The sequence below is a fragment of the Oncorhynchus clarkii genome, chromosome 26 (genome assembly GCF_045791955.1).
Source record: "Oncorhynchus clarkii lewisi isolate Uvic-CL-2024 chromosome 26, UVic_Ocla_1.0, whole genome shotgun sequence".
Lineage (NCBI taxonomy): Eukaryota > Metazoa > Chordata > Actinopteri > Salmoniformes > Salmonidae > Oncorhynchus > Oncorhynchus clarkii.
Genome location: NC_092172.1, coordinates 10,029,302 through 10,047,606, shown reverse-complemented (window position 1 = coordinate 10,047,606; position 18,305 = coordinate 10,029,302). Strand labels below are relative to the sequence as shown.

The 18,305-nt window shown below is 43.0% G+C and overlaps 1 protein-coding gene across 1 annotated transcript; it reads right to left on the bottom strand.

The window, feature by feature from the left end:
- Positions 1-1,462: 1,462 nt before the first annotated feature.
- Positions 1,463-18,276, bottom strand: LOC139385174 (neuropilin and tolloid-like protein 2). The gene is made up of 9 exons (XM_071130267.1): positions 17,871-18,276; positions 15,008-15,064; positions 14,700-14,846; positions 12,909-13,157; positions 12,554-12,601; positions 12,034-12,161; positions 11,137-11,365; positions 3,691-3,804; positions 1,463-3,564 (listed from the first exon to the last, which is right to left on the bottom strand). The coding sequence occupies exons 1-9, from the start codon at positions 17,878-17,880 to the stop codon at positions 2,900-2,902; spliced, it is 1,647 nt and encodes a 548-aa protein (XP_070986368.1). The 5' UTR covers positions 17,881-18,276; the 3' UTR covers positions 1,463-2,899.
- Between the last annotated feature and the right edge of the window lie 29 nt (positions 18,277-18,305).

Below are 18,305 nucleotides of genomic sequence, written 5' to 3'. Positions count from 1 at the left end.
TGAGCAATTGATTCAGGTATTTTACAAGGCAGCAGCTACTCTTCCTGGGGTCCAGCAACATTAAGGCAGTTTATACCATTTTAAAAACATTACAATACATTCACAGACTGTGTGCCCTCAGGCCCCTACTCCACCACAACCACATAGATACAGTACAAAATCCATGTGTATGCTGTGTGTATGCTAGTGTGTGTGTGTGTGTGTGTGTGTGTGTGTGTGTGTGTGTGTATATGCATGCATTTATCTGTTTTTTAAATCAAATTTTACTGTTTGCATGAGTTACTTGATGTTGAATAGAGTTCCATGTAGTCATGGCTCTATTTAGTACTGTGCGCCTTCTGGACTTGGGGACTGTGAAGAGACCTCTTGTGGCATGTCTCTAAGATGAAACTTTGACAAAATCACAACCACACACATACAAGCTCGCACATGCACTTATAGACACACAGTATTTGCTCAGTCTTCATATGTGCTTCAGGAGTCATTTGTCCTCTCTTGGTTTACACTGTCCACCATATCTTTACATCAAGGCCTACAGAATCACATCATTGGGTCTATGTTGGTAGGAATATAAACTGTGTATCGTATCCATGAGGTGTTGTAATGACTGGAACCTGGAACAAAAGGACACTTGAGTTCACATAACTTTGTGACTGATCATTTGAGTATTAGATTACTATGGGTCTATTTCAATTGAGGCAGATTGAGAATTACCAGCATCAAAACACCCTCTGTTGACCTCTGTGACTATGTTCATAGATTATTTTTTGTGAGTTTCTCAGGGCTTCGTTGTAGCTTCAGACCCCATTGATACTTGTGGCACTCTGTGTGTGTCCTCTGCCTTTTTAAGACAGATGAAGCCCTAAGCGCATATCGTATTGTCTAATGCAACATGACAGCAGAGAGAGAGAGAGGTTGGGATGTTGGGTGGTGGAGAAAGAGATTCGGCTTCTATGACTGATGTCTGTCTCCGTGTTTTGTGTGTCTCATCTAACAATGGTGTCGCAGTAAATTAAGTGAAATAAAATGTAATTGACATTGATTGCTACAGACACTAATGGACATAAGATCCTATACACTGCATGCTACAGAGTGAATTTTGATTGAAGAGGAATTTTAAAAGGCCCGGTTGCACAAAACTCAGTCAAAAAAAATGTTTTATTACATCGGTTCTATGCATAATATAATCATATAAATACATTTTTATAGCACTTAGCAGAGTCAATTATGGTAATTAATTACAATATACATAATATGAATTGGAGACTAATATTACATTATTCTAAAATGGCTAAGAATACAATGTATTTGCACACATCAACTAAACAACAACTTAACTTCAGGCTATTTTCAGTAGTTTCAATTCCCATGCTGTTTCATTAAGTTGTTGTGGGGTTTTGGTATTTTTTTTAATGCAGAGCAACTGTTAGTGTTTTCTTATCAAATGAAAGGCAGACACAGGTAAGTGAGTAGGGTCTCTTTTAATGAAACAATGAAATCCTACAACCAGTGATTGAAATAATAAATGGTGGCCCATGTCTGTGTCTGTTTGCTTTAAACGTCAGATCAGAAGACAAAATCTCATCTGTGTAGTCCTTATTCCACCATTCAGGTAATATCAACATTTCTGAATTAAAAGTTGCTAGCCTATTTAGGCTACTTTCTCACATCACTCTGAATTTATCATCAGCTCCCGAATGACCCTTTTAGCTTTAATTTATCATTTAAAAACTTCATGGATATTCAACCCTGTACCAGGTGTGTTTGTGTGGGCATCCCAATCCCTTTATAGATTCCCCGTTTTATACTCTCTGGGTTCACCACCATAGTCCGCATCTGAACTCAAAATCCCCAAATGGAACCAAAATGTTAAAAAGCACACAGAAAACACATCTATTCCTCTGTCTAGATTTTATTTATTTTTATTTATCCATTATTTTACCAGGTAAGTTGACTGAGAACACGTTCTCATTTGCAGCAACGACCTGGGGAATAGTTACAGGGGAGAGGAGGGGGATGAATGAGCCAATTGTAAACTGGGGATTATTAGGTGACCGTGATGGTTTGAGGGCCAGATTGGGAATTTAGCCAGGACACCAGGGTTAACACCCCTACTCTTACGATAAGTGCCATGGGATCTTTAATGACCTCAGAGAGTCAGGACACTCGTTTAACGTCCCATCCGAAAGACGGCACCCTACACAGGACAGTATCCCCAATCACTGCCCTGGGGCATTGGGATATTTTTTTAGACCAGAGGAAAGAGTGCCTTCTACTGGCCCACCAACACCACTTCCAGCAGCATCTGGTCTCCAATCCAGGAACTGACCAGGACCAACCCTGCTTAGCTTCAGAAGCAAGCCAGCAGTGGTATGCAGGGTGGTATGCTGCTGGCAAATATCCTGTAGATATCCTACATGAAAATCTGCCACATCTGAATGTATATTTAGTGTGTTCCCTCAAGACATAGAATATTCATTGGGGCTCTGCATGTGTGTAGATGTGTGTGTGGTAATCATAACCTGCATCACATCATTGTCATCATATATGCACATTTTTATCAAATCAAACAATATCAAATGAATGGGTTAAAAGCAACAACATGAAGCTTGATACTCTGGTTTTAATATACAGTACATAGACGAAAATAAAGACGAAAATAGAAGGATAATATATATGTGCTTGACATGTGAATGAATGTAAATACAGTAAACAGTCAAGTAATTTTCATCTGACTGTTTCTCTGTGTGGCAGTGTCCCGTTATTTTGAGCATACAGGGGAAAGGCTGAATCTGCATGCGAGAGTCCCCCCTATTAAACTGATCAAAAGAAGGAAAACCAGAAAATAAACTTGAGTAAGGTTCCTCTCCTCCTTTTCTTCCCCCTCTCCCATCTTCACCTAGAAGTCCATGGACATTGAACGTTGCTGGGGGTCGGCGATGCTGGTGTTATTGCGGCCCCCGTTGCGGGAGCTGAGGGTGCCACAGCCTCCTGGCCCAGCACTTGGCCCGGCCGCACCGCCGCGGACGTAGATCTCACAGGGGATCTCCTCCATGACACGGTCTTCAATGACATTCTCGGCGCAATCGTGAGTCTGTTTGTAGCCGTAGCAGCTTTTCTTATAGGTGCTGTTAAAGGTCTTCATGGGCGGGGGCTTGGAGAAGTCGTTGTGGTAAGAGAGCTCCATGGAGCTGAGGGTGGTGCGGCTCTGCTTCATGCTGCCTCCCGAGGCCTGCAAGCCACAATGGTGCTCGTGGACACAGCGCGACGTGGTAGAGGAGCGGCGCAGCTTGTGGTAGCTCTCCAGCTCCTCTGATAGGTCAGCCAGGTCAGAGGAGATCTCCTTGTCACGGAGGGAGAAGAGCTCGTAGTGGGGAGGGTCAAAGACCTCCTGGAAGCCAGCCTTGTTGAAGACTGGCCGGCGGGCTACCAACTTCTTCCTGGGCTGCTTCATCTGGACCAGGATGGAGATGATGAGTAGGACGAGAACCACGCCTGAGGACACGCCGATCACCGTGCCGTGGGTATTAGTAATCTGATGGAACAGGCCATTGGATTTTTTCTCTGTTTGTGAAGCGGAAAAAAACAGTAAGTCTACTATAATGGTTTGGTTGTCGCAAGTCAAGTTACCACATGATAAAAGTACTAAATGATTAAAAGTAGAGAATAGGAAATTTAGTTTTCACTCACCCTTACAATGGTTCTCATCCCAGGGGTAGACACAGTTCTGGACCCCATTACACACCAAGGAGTTATTGATGCACATGTTGCTATGGCAAAAAAACGTGTTGCTATTGCACGGGGCTGAAACAAGAGACAAGGTAAAGTTATTAAAGATGAAAACTACTGCGATAAAATGCTAGATGTCTGCAACTTGAAACCATACATCATCATTTACAGCTTGCATGACATGATCGGCAATTGAAATGGCTGCTTCTCCTAGCAAACATGCAGAGTGAAAAAAAAAACAGCGTAGAGTATGGAGTGCAGTAAATCAATTTAGACGGCCATCACGAGGCACAGATGGCCAGGCGCGCTGAGACTCCTGACTAAACTAGCTCTTACAAGGCTAGTCACGAGACAGCTGGGAAGGCTGGTAAATTGAACGTGGCTGCTGGGCCCAGGAGATGGATGTGCGAGGCTGGTTCTGTGGGTCCTAACAGGATGCCACCCGCCACACATTTACATCCCCCTTCCTCCTGCCCCCCCCCCCCCCCCCTGCCTCTCCCACCATTCTACATCAGAGATCTGAGCAGCTTGTCATCCCAAATCCCCCCCCCACACACACACCTCAAACCCCATCAGACAGTACGACACTAGCCCCCACCAGGTCCCACCGCACCCCTGACACATACACGCTGTTTAGGGCCGAACACCAAACCATTCCCCTCCACTGCCGCGAGGCTAAGCAGTTCTGACAGCGGGATGAAGGGGTCATAACACGCCTTTCGTCTCCCGTTGAGTGCGTAGAGTTCCCCTGACTATGCGCTCACTTCCAAACTGATTAGACATCTCTCGCCTTCAAAAAGCTTGTTCTCTCTCTGGGTGTCAGCGCCGGTTCGTGTTCCCCATCTTCACAGTTCCCCCTTGAGAGAGCCCAGAACCACAGAGGTAATGAAAATGATGATGCACAGTACTCTCTCTGCGTGTCAATGGTGTTCTGAGATGGATAAGGACTAAAATATCCAGGTAAAAGTGCCATGACTGATTACTCAGATGAATGTCTCCGTTTTGTCCTTTAATTGAACCCCGGTCTATGACGTTGGGACAACATGAATTTGAAATGCAAGACAAACACCATGAAAAATGTGATATTTTTTAATATGCATCAGAATGTTTAAGAGCTCTTAAAAAAACATCTCTGTTGAATTTAAAAGGTAATGAAGTGCTGCAGTGATGGGAATAAAGAAAAATGATATCCAAAATGAATACAGGAATGAATATATCTCTGATTATTCAGGCATTTAGTTAAACTATTACAGTGTGGTGGAGGAACAATTTAAGAGATTATTTCCAAAGTGCTATATCGACTAATTCTTCACATTTGTGTTTTTTCATGAGAAATGAATGGTTATGGGTGCCTATGTGTGTGTAAAATATTACTCTTCTCAGAATTTTAATTCATAGATTTTCGATGTTTATTTTTTATTTTATTTTATTTCACCTTTATTTAACCAGGTAGGCTAGTTGAGAACAAGTTCTCATTTACAACTGCGACCTGGCCAAGATAAAGCATAGCAGTGTGAACAGACAACAACACAGAGTTACACATGGAGTAAACAATAAACAAGTCAATAACACAGTAGAAAAAATAGTCTATATACATTGTGTGCAAAAGGCATGAGGAGGTAGGCGAATAATTACAATTTAGCAGATTAACACTGGAGTGATAAATGATCAGATGATCATGTGCAAGTAGAGATACTGGTGTGCAAAAGAGCAGAACAGAAAATAAAAAAAAACAGTATGGGGATGTGGTAGGTAGATTGGGTGGGATATTTACAGATGGACTATGTACAGCTGCAGCGATCGGTTAGCTGCTCAGATAGCAGATGTTTAAAGTTGGTGTGGGAAATAAAAGCGATTTTTGCAATTTGTTCCAGTCACAGGTAGCAGAGAACTGGAAGGAAAGGCGGCCAAATGAGGTGTTGGCTTTAGGGATGATCAGTGAGATACACCTGCTGGAGCGCGTGCTACGGGTGGGTGTTGCCATCGTGACCAGTGAACTGAGATAAGGCGGAGCTTTACCTAGCATGGACTTGTAGATAACCTGGAGCCAGTGGGTCTGGCGACGAAAATGTAGCGAGGGCCAGCCGACTAGAGCATACAGGTCGCAGTGGTGGGTGATATAAGGTGCTTTAGTAACAAAACGGATGGCACTGTGATAAACTGCATCTAGTTTGCTGAGTAGAGTATTGGAAGCTATTTTGTAGATGACATCGCCGAAGTCGAGAATCGGTAGGAAAGTCCGTTTTACTAGGGTAAGTTTGGCGGCGTGAGTGAAGGAGGCTTTGTTGCGAAATATAAAGCCGACTGCAGATTTGATTTTGGATTGGAGATGTTTGATATGAGTCTGGAAGGAGAGTTTACAGTCCAGCCAGACACCTAGGTACTTATAGATGTCCACATATTCTACGTCGGAACCATCCAGGGTGATGATGCTAGTCGGGCATGCGGGTGCAGGCAGCGAACGGTTGAAAAGCATGCATTTGGTTTTACTAGCGTTTAAGAGCAGTTGGAGGCCATGGAAGGAGTGTTATATGGCATTGAAGCTCATTTGGAGGTTAGATAGCACAGTGTCCAAGGAAGGGCCAGAAGTATACAGAATGGTGTCGTCTGCGTAGAGGTGGGTCAGGGAATTGCTCGCAGCAAGAGCAACATCATTGATATTTACAGAGAAAAGAGTCGGCCTGAGAATTGAACCCTGTGGTACCCCCATATAGACTGCCAGAGGACCGGACAACATGCCCTCCGATTTGACACACTGAACTCTGTCTGCAAAGTAGTTGGTGAACCAGGCGTGGCAGTCATTAGAAAAACCGAGGCTACTGAGTCTGCCGATAAGAATATGGTGATTGACAGAGTCGAAAGCCTTGGCCAGGTCGATGAAGACGGCTGCACAATACTGTCTTTTATCGATGGCGGTTATGATGTCGTTTAGTACCTTGAGCGTGGCTGAGGTGCATCCGTGATCGACTCGGAAACCGGATTGCACAGCGGAGAAGGTACGGTGGGATTCGAGATGGTCAGTGATCTGTTTGTTAACTTGGCTTTCGAAGACCTTCGATAGGCAGGGCAGGATGGATATAGGTCTGTAACAGTTTGGGTCCAGGGTGTCTCCCCCTTTGAAGAGGGGGATGACCGTGGCAGCTTTCCAATCCTTGGGAATCTCAGACGATACGAAAGAGAGGTTGAACAGGCTGGTAATAGGGGTTGCGACAATGGCGGCGGATAGTTTCAGAAATAGAGGGTCCAGATTGTCAAGCCCAGCAGATTTGTATGGGTCCAGGTTTTGCAGTTCTTTCAGAACATCTGCTATCTGGATTTGGGTAAAGGAGAAGCTGGGGAGGAAAAATGGGTTTTGTTGCAAATTGCTTAATATCCATTGTTTAGCTGGAATGGAATGTTTGTATCCTGTATATTTAACATATATATTAAACCCATCATAAATCTAACCTAATGCTATAGTGTTTGGTTAGTGTTAGGCCTTGTTCGACAGGGCACCCAAGTCCATATATAGTGCACTACCTTTGACCAAAGTCCAAATCTCATATTAATGTATTGATATACACTACCGTTCAAAAGTTTGTGGCCACTTTGAAATGTCCTTGTTTCTGAAAGAAAAGCACGTTTTTTGTCCATTAAAATAACATCAAATTGATCAGAAATACAACACGAGCAATGGACATTATACCGGTGGAAATCTGTCCTTTGGTCTGATGAGTCCAAATTTGAGATTTTTGATTCCTACCGCCATGTCTTTGTGAGACGCAGAGTAGGTGAATGGATGATCTCCGCATGTGTGGTTCCCAACGTGAAGCATGATGGAGGTAGTGTGATGGTGTGGCGGTGCTTCTCTGGTGACACTGTCTGTGATTTATTTTGAATTCAAGGCACATTTAACCAGCATGGCTACCACATCATTCTGCAGTGATACGCCATCCCATCTGGTTTGCGCTTAGTGAGAGTATAATTTGTTTTTCAACAGGACAATGACCCAAAACACACCTCCAGGCTATGTAAGGGCTATTTTACCAAAGAGGAGTGTGATGGAGTGCTGCATCAGATGACATGGCCTCCACAATTCCCCGACCTCAACCAAATTGAAATGGTTTGGGATGAGTTGGACTGCAGAGTGAAGGAAAAGCAACCAACAAGTGCTCAGCATATGAGGGAACTCCTTCAAGACTGTTGGAAAAGCATTCCAGGTGAAGCTGGTTGAGAGAATGACAAGAGTGTGCAAAGCTGTCATCAAGGCAAAGGGTGGCTACTTTGAAGAATCTAAAATATATTTAGATTTGTTTAAAACATTTTTACTACATGATTTCATGTGTTAAATTCATAATTTTGATGTCTTCGCTATTATTCTACAATGTAGAAAATAGTAAAAAATAAAGAAAAACCCTTGAATGAGTAGGTGTGTCCAGACTTTTGACTGGTACTGTATGTATATTATATACAGTTGAAGTCCGAAGTTTACATACCTTAGCCAAATACATTCAAACTCAGTTTTTCACAACTCCTGACATTTAATCCTAGTAAAATTCCCTGTTTTAGGTCAGTTAGGATAACCACTTTATTTTAAGAATGTGAAATGTCAGAATAATAGTAGAGAGAATTATTTATTTCAGCTTTTATTTCTTTCATTCTTTCAGCCTTCCACAAGCTTCCCACAATAAGTTGGGTGAATTTTGGCCCATTCCTCCTGACAGAGCTGGTGTAACTGAGTCAGGTTTGTAGGCCTCCTTGCTCACACATGCTGTTTCAGTTCTGCCCACCAATTTTCAATCGGGTTGAGGTCAGGGCTTTGTGATGGCCACTCCAATACCTTGACTTTGTTGTCCTTAAGCCATTTTGCCACAACTTTGGAAGTATGCTTGGAAGACCCATTTGCGACCAAGCTTTAACTTCCTGACTGATGTCTTGAGATGTTGCTTCAATATATCCACATAATTTGCCCTCCTCATGACGCCATCTATCCCTCCTGCATCAAAGCACCCCCACACCATGATGCTGCCACCCCTGTGCTTCACAGTTGGGATGGTGTTCTTCGGCTTGCAAGGCTCCCCCTTTATCCTGCAAAGATAACGATGGACATTATGGCCAAACAGTCCTATTTTTGTTTCATCCGACCAGAGGACATTGCTCCAAAAAGTACCATCTTTGTCCCCATGTGCAGTTGCAAACCGTTGTCTGGCTTTTTTATGGCGGTTTTGGAGCAGTGTTGAGCGGACTTTCAGGTTATGTCGATATAGAACTCGTTTTACTGTGGATATAGATACCTTTGTACCTGTTTCCTCCAGCATCTTCACAAGGTCCTTTGCTGTTGTTCTGGGATTGATTTGTACTTTTCGCACCAAAGTACGTCAATCTCTAGGAGACAGGAGTCTCCTTCCTGAGCGGTATGACAGCTGTGTGGTCCCATGGTGTTTATACTTGCGTACTATTGTTTGTACAGACGAACGTGGTACCTTCAGGCATTTGGAAATTGCTCCCAAAGATGAAAGACTTGTGGAGGTCTACAATTTTTTTTATGAGGTCTTGGCTGATTTCTTTTGATTTTCCAATGATGTCAAGCAAAGAGGCACTGGGTTTGAAGATAGGCCTTGAAATACATCCACAGGCACACCTGCAATTTACTCAAATGATGTCAATTAGCCTATCAGAAACTTCTAAAGCCATGACATCATTCTCTGGAATTTTCCAAGCTGTTTAAAGGCACAGTCAACTTAGTGTTTGTAAACTTCTGACCCACTGGAATTGTGATACAGTGAATTATAAGTGAAATAATCTGTCTGTGAACAATTGTTGGAAAAATGACTTGTGTCATGCACAAAGTGTCCTAACCGACTTGCCAAAACTATAGTTTGTTAACAAGAAATTTGTGGAGTGGTTGAAAAACAAGTTAATAACTCCAACCTAAGTGTATGTAAACTTCCGACTTCAACACACACACACATATCATTTTTGAAAATATTGATGTCACAAATGTATCATTTTTACACACCAATTAATTTCAGAAGTTCTGTAGCCCTTTAAACTCATACCCGTTTACGGGTTGAGAATGGCAGATTTGGACACTGATAAGCACCTAAATTGAAACGCAGTGGCTGTACAGTAACATGCTATATTTAACTTCAGAGGTCAGGCTCTGCGCTTCACAGCGCTGTATGGATTTTTGACTTACAGCCATTCTGAACTGGAGCACTGCACGCGACAAGACGTTTCCCCCTACCCTTCCCGCTAGTTGGGCAACTCTTGCACATTTCTGTTGTCTGAGTGAGGGAAATGCGATCAATTAAAAATGACAATGCGTTTTGAAAGAGTGGACGTTGAGGATTACAATAAATACAGCTGTGATGTCATACAAACATGAAAAACACCTGAGTCCAAATGTGCACTTTACATTTCCATGTCATAACACTCATGTCATATACAGTGTCAACATTCAGGATCTTTATGTTTGATGTCCAGTTACAAGATGACAGGGCGTCATACTCTGGGTCGAACTGAACAGAAGGAGCCTATGTTTGTCTATTGTGAAGGACATTTGCCGCACAACATGCACCTGAATGCACCTAGGACTCCTTTCTATACGCACCAAAATGACTATCTGTTTCTCTGAATTTCCTTGTGAAAGCCGAAGAAACATTTAAATATAGCCCTATCCATATAGGCCAAGAGTGTAAAGGTTTAAACAAAAAAAAAAGCTAATTTACTAACATTTCTGAAAATGGATATAGTGTTTTGGAATAAAAGTCTTCAACTGTTTCCTCCAAGGAAATGTTCTGTAATTTACATACAACCTTTAAACCACATCAGCCATGCAAAAGGCAGCGCTTTATGCAGAGCATCTGATCCTAATGACATACTAATAATGACAAATGAGTCAGCTTTTCCATTCCTCAATGGGAAGATAAATCCCATTTGTCCATTGTGAATGATGACACATAATTATGGCCAATGCGTTACACCGTTATATGCATATTCAATAACTTGTCATTTTCTTTGAGGTACTCGGGCAAAGACGGTGGGAAAAGAACTGGCTTTGCGATATCACTGCTTAGCATGCCACTTTAATTAACTTTCCCATTTCTAAAATGAGAGTTGAATGTCAGTCAGATATTTACTATTCAGAGGATGTGGATGTCGTCAATAAATCAAGGAGAATAATGGGCAGTTGGCCCCATCTATCTCTTCCAACCTTTCATAAATCTGCTGTGTGTCCGGACAAAATACTGACCACTAAATTGTGGGAATAAAAAAAAAATAAGGAGACAAGAGGACCTGCCAATTGATAAAGTCCCCAGACTGATCTGCAATTATTTATCTCCAAATTAACTCCTGGTTTCGACGGCCCACAATAACGGCAAGTAACATATCTTTTGGGGGGGACGAAAGAAGGGGAACACTCACGGTCGACAAATGAGGTGAAGAGCATCTGGAAGCGGCTGAGTCGGCTCTTCTCGTCGGCCCACATCCGCACCACTCCCACCCCGTTGGTGAGCATGACGTCGTTAGCCACGGTGCTGCAGAACTTGGCCTTCAGGTTTTCGATGGCACTGCTGCCGTCGTACACGGCCACAAAGTTCTTGTCGCACTCGTTGGAGTGCTCCATCTGGTATTCCAGGAAGCGAATGAAAATCTACAGCCAGAAAATCACCACGTTACAACACGTTACCATGGTGACCCAGCTGACACTCAGAAAGGAAATGGTACCCAAAATGAAGTGGAAATTGAAGCATTTATAAAGAGATATTGGTCCTGAATGACAATAGACTCATACTTGGATTAAGCCTATCCTCGTAGGCTTAGCCCAATTGTACAGCGCAAAACCACTGGGAATCATTGACCTCAGATGAAGAGTTGTAGAACTAAATCTTTTGAGCGCAAGATGTATGCTGTGCACCCGAATAGGCTCTAATCTTAACAAACCTGCCTCTGTATCGCTGTAGAGATCACCTTGTGAATTCAGCCCGGGAACAATCCAGCCTCTTTAGCACATTTGAACTCGTAAGACCGCAGACATCAAGTGACTGCTTTTAGCTTCATTCCCAGTACTGACGATTCTATTTTCTGCTATTTCTGCATTATTGGCCTAATACCCGCTGCCCTGGTTATTCTACTGCCAATTTGACATACTGCTAATTTGGTTTCCACAGCAGAGAGAGGGTCAGGGGACTGGTATGTCTTACTCCCAGTCTCCTGTGTTCTAATCAATGGGTGTGTTTACGGTGGCTGGACCTCTGCAGTGAGTGACGTGATGACCCATTTAGCCACTGGAGAGAAGGAGCGGGGGAACAAGATGTTCACCTTGGACTGAGGAGGAGCGCGGATGGTCCAGATACAGTCCAGAGCGTCACCAGGCTTAATCTTATCCTCCTCTTCTACCTGACTGGAGCGGATAACACCATCATAGCCACCAATCTCAAACTGACAATCTGAGAAGAGAGAAAGGTGGAGGACAAGGGAGGAGGGGTTATGGATAAGAGAAGGATTGCAGAAAAAAAGGTGAGCATAAGGGAAGATATAGAAAAACATGAACAAAGAAACAAGAGATGTTAGAGAGGAAGAGAGAGAGAGAGAGAGAAAGAGAGAAAGAGGGAGAGAGAGAGAGAGAGAGAGAGAGAGAGAGAGAGAGAGAGAGAGAGAGAGAGAGAGAGAGAGAGAGAGAGAGAGAGAGAGAGAGAGAGAGAGAGAGAGGAGAAAGAGATGTGTCTCTGTGTGTGAGAGCATGTGAGCATGTGTCAGTGAAAGATAGCCAGTAAGCTTTAGAGCACAGAGCTCTTCAAATCGGATCGGACAAACACCGGTGAAATATTGAAGCGCTTACCTGGAATCGGGTTTAACAGTCCACCCACGTGCAGATGAAAATCTGGGTCTGAAATTAGAAACAGGAAAGAACATAAGTCTTGATCCACAGAGCTGGAATTCATGAGTAAAGAAAAGTGATAAGATCCCATTAAAGGAAGTCAGATAAACTGGGGAAGACCAATGGGAGCTAATATACCCGATGTGAGACGCTGATTTTAGTGTCTTAGTATATACTATTGGATGGTAACAAACAAGTAAAATGAGGCCCTTGACAGTAAATCTGTGGATGTGCTGTAGTCCTTATTATCCACACCTATGGCTGCGTATGTAATGAGGATATGCCCATTAGGCTAGCTCTAACTGAGAATGTGTACCTGCTATAAAGGTGTATTTGATACGGAACCCAACACCCTCCAGCTCCTCGTCGCTGGTGAACTTGATCCACATGAAGCGGCCCGTGGAGGTGACCAGGCCTGGGCTCTTCGACCCACAGAAGCGGTCGATGATCGGTGAGAAGCCGAACGGACCATCCCGCACCTCGATGTGATCAAAGCGGCACTCAAAGGAGGGCTCCATGTAGTAGTTCTTATCAAAGGCCAACTGGATTCTTTGACGAGGGAGAGCTGGAGGAGGTGAGAGAGGAGGAGGAGGAGGGGTGTGTTGGGTTTGGTTTCTGCTAAAAGGCTTTGCTCCATGGACTGTGTTTACCAGTACAGCAGCATCTCAGTCTGCATACAAACTTGTTTAAAAATCTGGTAACAGCTAAACTCCTGTTTTCTACTCATATGCACAGTCAGTTTATGGACGCCTGCATAAATACACAAAGGTACCCAAGCTTAGTGCTCGATTCCATCCATTGATGCCGAAGTTCAGCCCTTACACTAATGCACATGTGCTGATGCATACACACAGGACTTAGCATGACTTGAAACGACTTGACATGTCAGCATGTTTCCTTACAGGTTCTGAACCAAAACACAAAACTTCAACCATACATTTGAGTTTAGAAGTTCATGTCATGTAAATCACACCCCACATGATTGGCTCAAGTAGCCTCCCAGAATCAACATGACTACCACTTGCACATACCATTTTTATTAAATATCTAGCTCATTCTTGTCTTCATAGATGAATTACATATGCATCAAACTGCCTGCAATGCTAAAATGTCAAACGGTAGAAAAATTGATAAGAGCGGGTAATGCCTTTGAACAGAAACAAATGATACCGCCATTTAAATGACGACGTCACAGCTCAGACACACGCGTAAATACAAATCATGTCACTAGCTCGCCCACACTGACACAAGTCATGTCACCGCCGGCACACACACCGAAACAAATTAGCTGTACTTCGAAGGTATGTGGGAAGCAGTAATGCCACTATTTTAAACAGGAATAAATGACGGAAGCCTACCGTACAGATTCAGCCAAACCGGCAGTACTGTTATCAGAACACTAAATCACATGTATATTTCCCCTGGTAAGGACTAGAAACAAGAGCTCTCAGATAAAAGTAGCTACATACATGCCACATATAGCTTTGCTTGATAACTCAATACAACAACATACTGAAACAATCAAACAAATACACAAATCGCTAACCAAGTGTCACATCATCTGAGAGACAAGAGAGTCTCTGGAATGCAGTCAACAAGTCATATCTTGTGAAATATAAACCAGGTTGACTGACATTTCTGACCGATCAGTATTGAGTGACTCACTCTCCTAAGACTTTTGGAGATGAGCGATGCCATTCATTATTGGGTTTGAGTCATTTATGATCTGGAGAATTGGCCTCGTTTAGCACTGCTCATTGTACAATGCACACGGATCATTTGGATCGTCAATGCCGTTTTGTCAATGTAGGTTCCATGGCTATGCTAGTTGATGTCTCCACAGGGGGAGCCCTTGAGCTTCACCAAGTCTTCAATTTATCTCCCGACTGACGAAATCCCACTATCAGTTCCTGCAGCCGACTTCGACTGGACTGAGTTTTACCCACAGACATATAGGTTTTGGACTTTTGGATGACAGGACTCTGATAAGACGCATATAGTGACTGACAGGCTGTTAAAATTGCAACAAACTAATAAGCAGCTGTTATCCACGTTCAAAGGCACTGCTGAGGCCATTTCGTTTGAGCGGGCAGAAACGGACATGTACCTTCCAAGATGTAAACACACTCCTTGTTAGGGGGGTATGTGTTGGGGTAGTTGGGGGACGTGAAGACTCCCCCGTTGATGTTGCGGACCCAGATGCCACATTCGTTAAGATTCTGAGGTGGACTGCCTTCATTCTGAGAAAAGGACTCTGAGAAAAAGACAGTGAAGAGAATCAAGACCATGTTTAAATTGGGAAATGTATGGGATTAGATCAATTTATTGTGCTGCCGCCAGTGAAAGTGTTTTACGTGCAACAACATGACCGATTATTCCCCCCATATTATGACAAGATGACAACAGGAGACGCACCTTTAGTTCTCTGTGCCAGAGCAAATCCCTCTTCTATCAGAATAAGGAGTACCCAGGCTGCAAGGGAAAAACATTCCAATGTCAATGATTTGCACCGTTATTTTTCCTAAACGGACCATCAAAGTGGAACAGGTACAAACAATTGAATCAAAGTGTTGAAATAATAGGCAATCTAACACACTAGCTCGCACACCCCTCATTAAAAAGCAATTATGTGAAGCTTGAAATCTGCTAGTTAAGATAGGAAATAGTAATTACCAGTTTAAATGAGAAACATGCCTTCTATTCTGTTGGGTGAGATAATTATAAACCTTTTATTTTTTATTTTTTACAAAATGGTGTATGGGTGATTATTGGAACAGCAGTGATGCAGGGGCTAGACCGGGCATCATTAAGAACTATACTCCTACTATATCCATCATAACCGTGCACGCAAGCACACACACAGTGAAAGAGCCAATGATCTACGACACTGACAGTAACATATAGTTAAAGATGCATCTTGCAATTGATGTGTACGATGTCCAACAATACTTGACAGAATATTGATCCTTGGGTATTGTAGATGTATCACTGCCTTGTATTTCATAGGTTGTGCCATTGAAAGCTTATCTAAAAAGCATCGTCTCGGAGCCAAGACATATCACAACCAAAAGTCTGAAGCCAAACTCAGATGCCTAAAGAGCTCTCTCCTCCATACCATGTACAGCTAAACAAAGAAGGCTGTATATCTGTGTATGTGTTATCATATTGTCCTCTGATGGTGTGTCAGGGAGCACTCATTGGTTGGCCCGCATCATCACGCCTATCAGAGCATCCGCCAACCCTTCAGCCTCCTGTCCTGAATGAAGACAGAACCAGAACAAATGGGATAAGGCTCACAGGCGGGATGCCATAATGAGAGACAGGCATCCGGAGGCAGCACCAACAGCACTGCATTGTGTATTATATCTGTGCTAAAACTGCTCGCCGTACCCGTGTGCACATTTCAGCCCACGACACCACTGTCTTCTCCAGATAAGCCCGATGTAGGTTTACCCCCAACAGATTTTAATAAACTGCGCTGCTTATATCACATTAAACCATGAGCGAGAGCCTGACTGATGCATAATGAAACGTGGATTGACTATAGCCACCCAGGCTTGCAAAAAGAAATCAGACGGCATGTTCTCTACTACGCAGAATTTAAAACACACATCCATGCGCACATACACACACACCCTCTCTCTTCCCAGGCGTGATACGCTGGAGGCCAGAAGGCCAGACTGCACACACACACTTTTCCATGCACAGCCTGACTGAGGCTATTCACAAATATTTGCCCTTTCCGGATCCTACTCCGCTATGAGGGACCACTGAAAGACCATAATAACTAACTATGTCTATGGCAGACATTCATTGTAGCACACAGTTGGTTCAAATAGATTTGAATGGACCTGAAAGTCTGAATTGAAAAGGTTGAATGCCTTTACAAGATAGCCTACACTAATGGAAGAACATGAGTAGGAGTGCATTGTAAATACAAATGGATGGCCTACCAGATTGCTTGGTTAAATTAACCCAAAAAGCATAAATATGGCCTCTTTGGGTGTTTGCTGATGCATTTTGATCCTGCAATTATATTATAAAATAAAACATGGGGCTATGCGGAGTTAGAACGCTACAGTAATTTGTTGATAATTCTAAGACAACTAGACTTTGTGCCCTTCGCGACTGAAATAGCCCAGTCCTACTGAAGTGAACTCAACACGATTTTCTCCCCCTCGGTGATAAGATTCAGTGCAGTTTACAGGCTAGGTGTGTTAAACACTACTTGGCAGTCCCTTTAATAATAGGTCTAGAGTACAGTACAAAACACAATGATTTCACAGCAGAATATATCGCGTCTTAAAATGAGCTGCAAACCGCAGCTGTGGCCTTGTCCCAGATGTGGCGCGAATCACCAGGAGCTGTCACTTCAGCACCACCCGCCGTTCAGCTAAAACATGGCGATTTTCAACTCCTAAATACATTAGGCTATTTGCTTTTACCATTTGTATTCATCACACATGACTTGAGATGTTCGGGATGTCTCATGGTCTGACAAACACCGCTCTAGCTCTGTCACCTTTTACCACAGACGCAGAAGTGTTACACATTGAGACGCATCCAATGCAACATCAAAAAAAAAAACACATCTAGTTTAAATTTACCGATTTTTTTTTTTTTACAATTTGGATTTTCTTTATGCTAATTAGATTTCCGCGGTGGCGCCGACATCGACCTTAGGCGTTAATAGAAAAGTAGCCAAAATTGGAACGCATTCTTCCGGATTGTGTAGCCTTGTGCAAAGATCTCATCTTTATAAGTTCGGATATTGGCACGTTTCAAAGATGACTCCTTGCAATAGTCTAAAAAGCTAATATAACTGAATAGATGTAAACCTGCAGGTGGCGATGCCATTCAGGGATTGTGGCTTCTTACAAACATGCAGAACACAATAAAAACAACTTGGCGCAAGAGAAAATACAACGGGAGACATCTGGTAAGGGTGAGTTTCGTCTATCTTGCAGAAGAATAAGGGATGAATTATATCACAATAAAAACAACTTGGTGCAAGAGAAAATACAACGGGAGACATCTGGTAAGGGTGAGTTTCGTCTATCTTGCAGAAGAATAAGGGATGAATTATATCACAATAAAAACAACTTGGCGCAAGAGAAAATACAACGGGAGACATCTGGTAAGGGTGAGTTTCGTCTATCTTGCAGAATAATAAGGGATGAATTATATCACAGCCGATGCGAGTGATTAATAGACTTTTGTACCATATCAGTGGTCCTTAATACGATCCAAAAGCGCTGTGTTGCCAAGTAAAACTCACCTCTTTGCATTTCCTCTCCCTGTGTGGTGGTGCCAAATACGTTCTCCTTCTTAAGCTTGGGGAGTTACACGCTTTCTCTCTCCATTTTATGGATCCAAGGCATTGAGTCGCTTTTTATAAAATCCAACTTTTCATTGACCGCCTTAATTCCATAGTCAGAAAGACAATCATCAACTCCGAATTTCCTCTGAGGAAAATAAGCACTTGTTCTTCAACCACTCCCGGCAAGTATTAGATACAACGTTAATTCCATCTAGACAGGTGTCTTGTAGTTCCACATGCAACATATGCTATTATTAAAGTAGGTTACACTGTCCAGTGAGGTTGAGCAGCAGAGTATCCGAGAGACGCGCACAGAGAGATGCACAGAGTGGTCTGTGGCTGAACTGAAGTAATGGCACTAAACAAGGCTCATTTAAGCTCCGGGCGATGTTT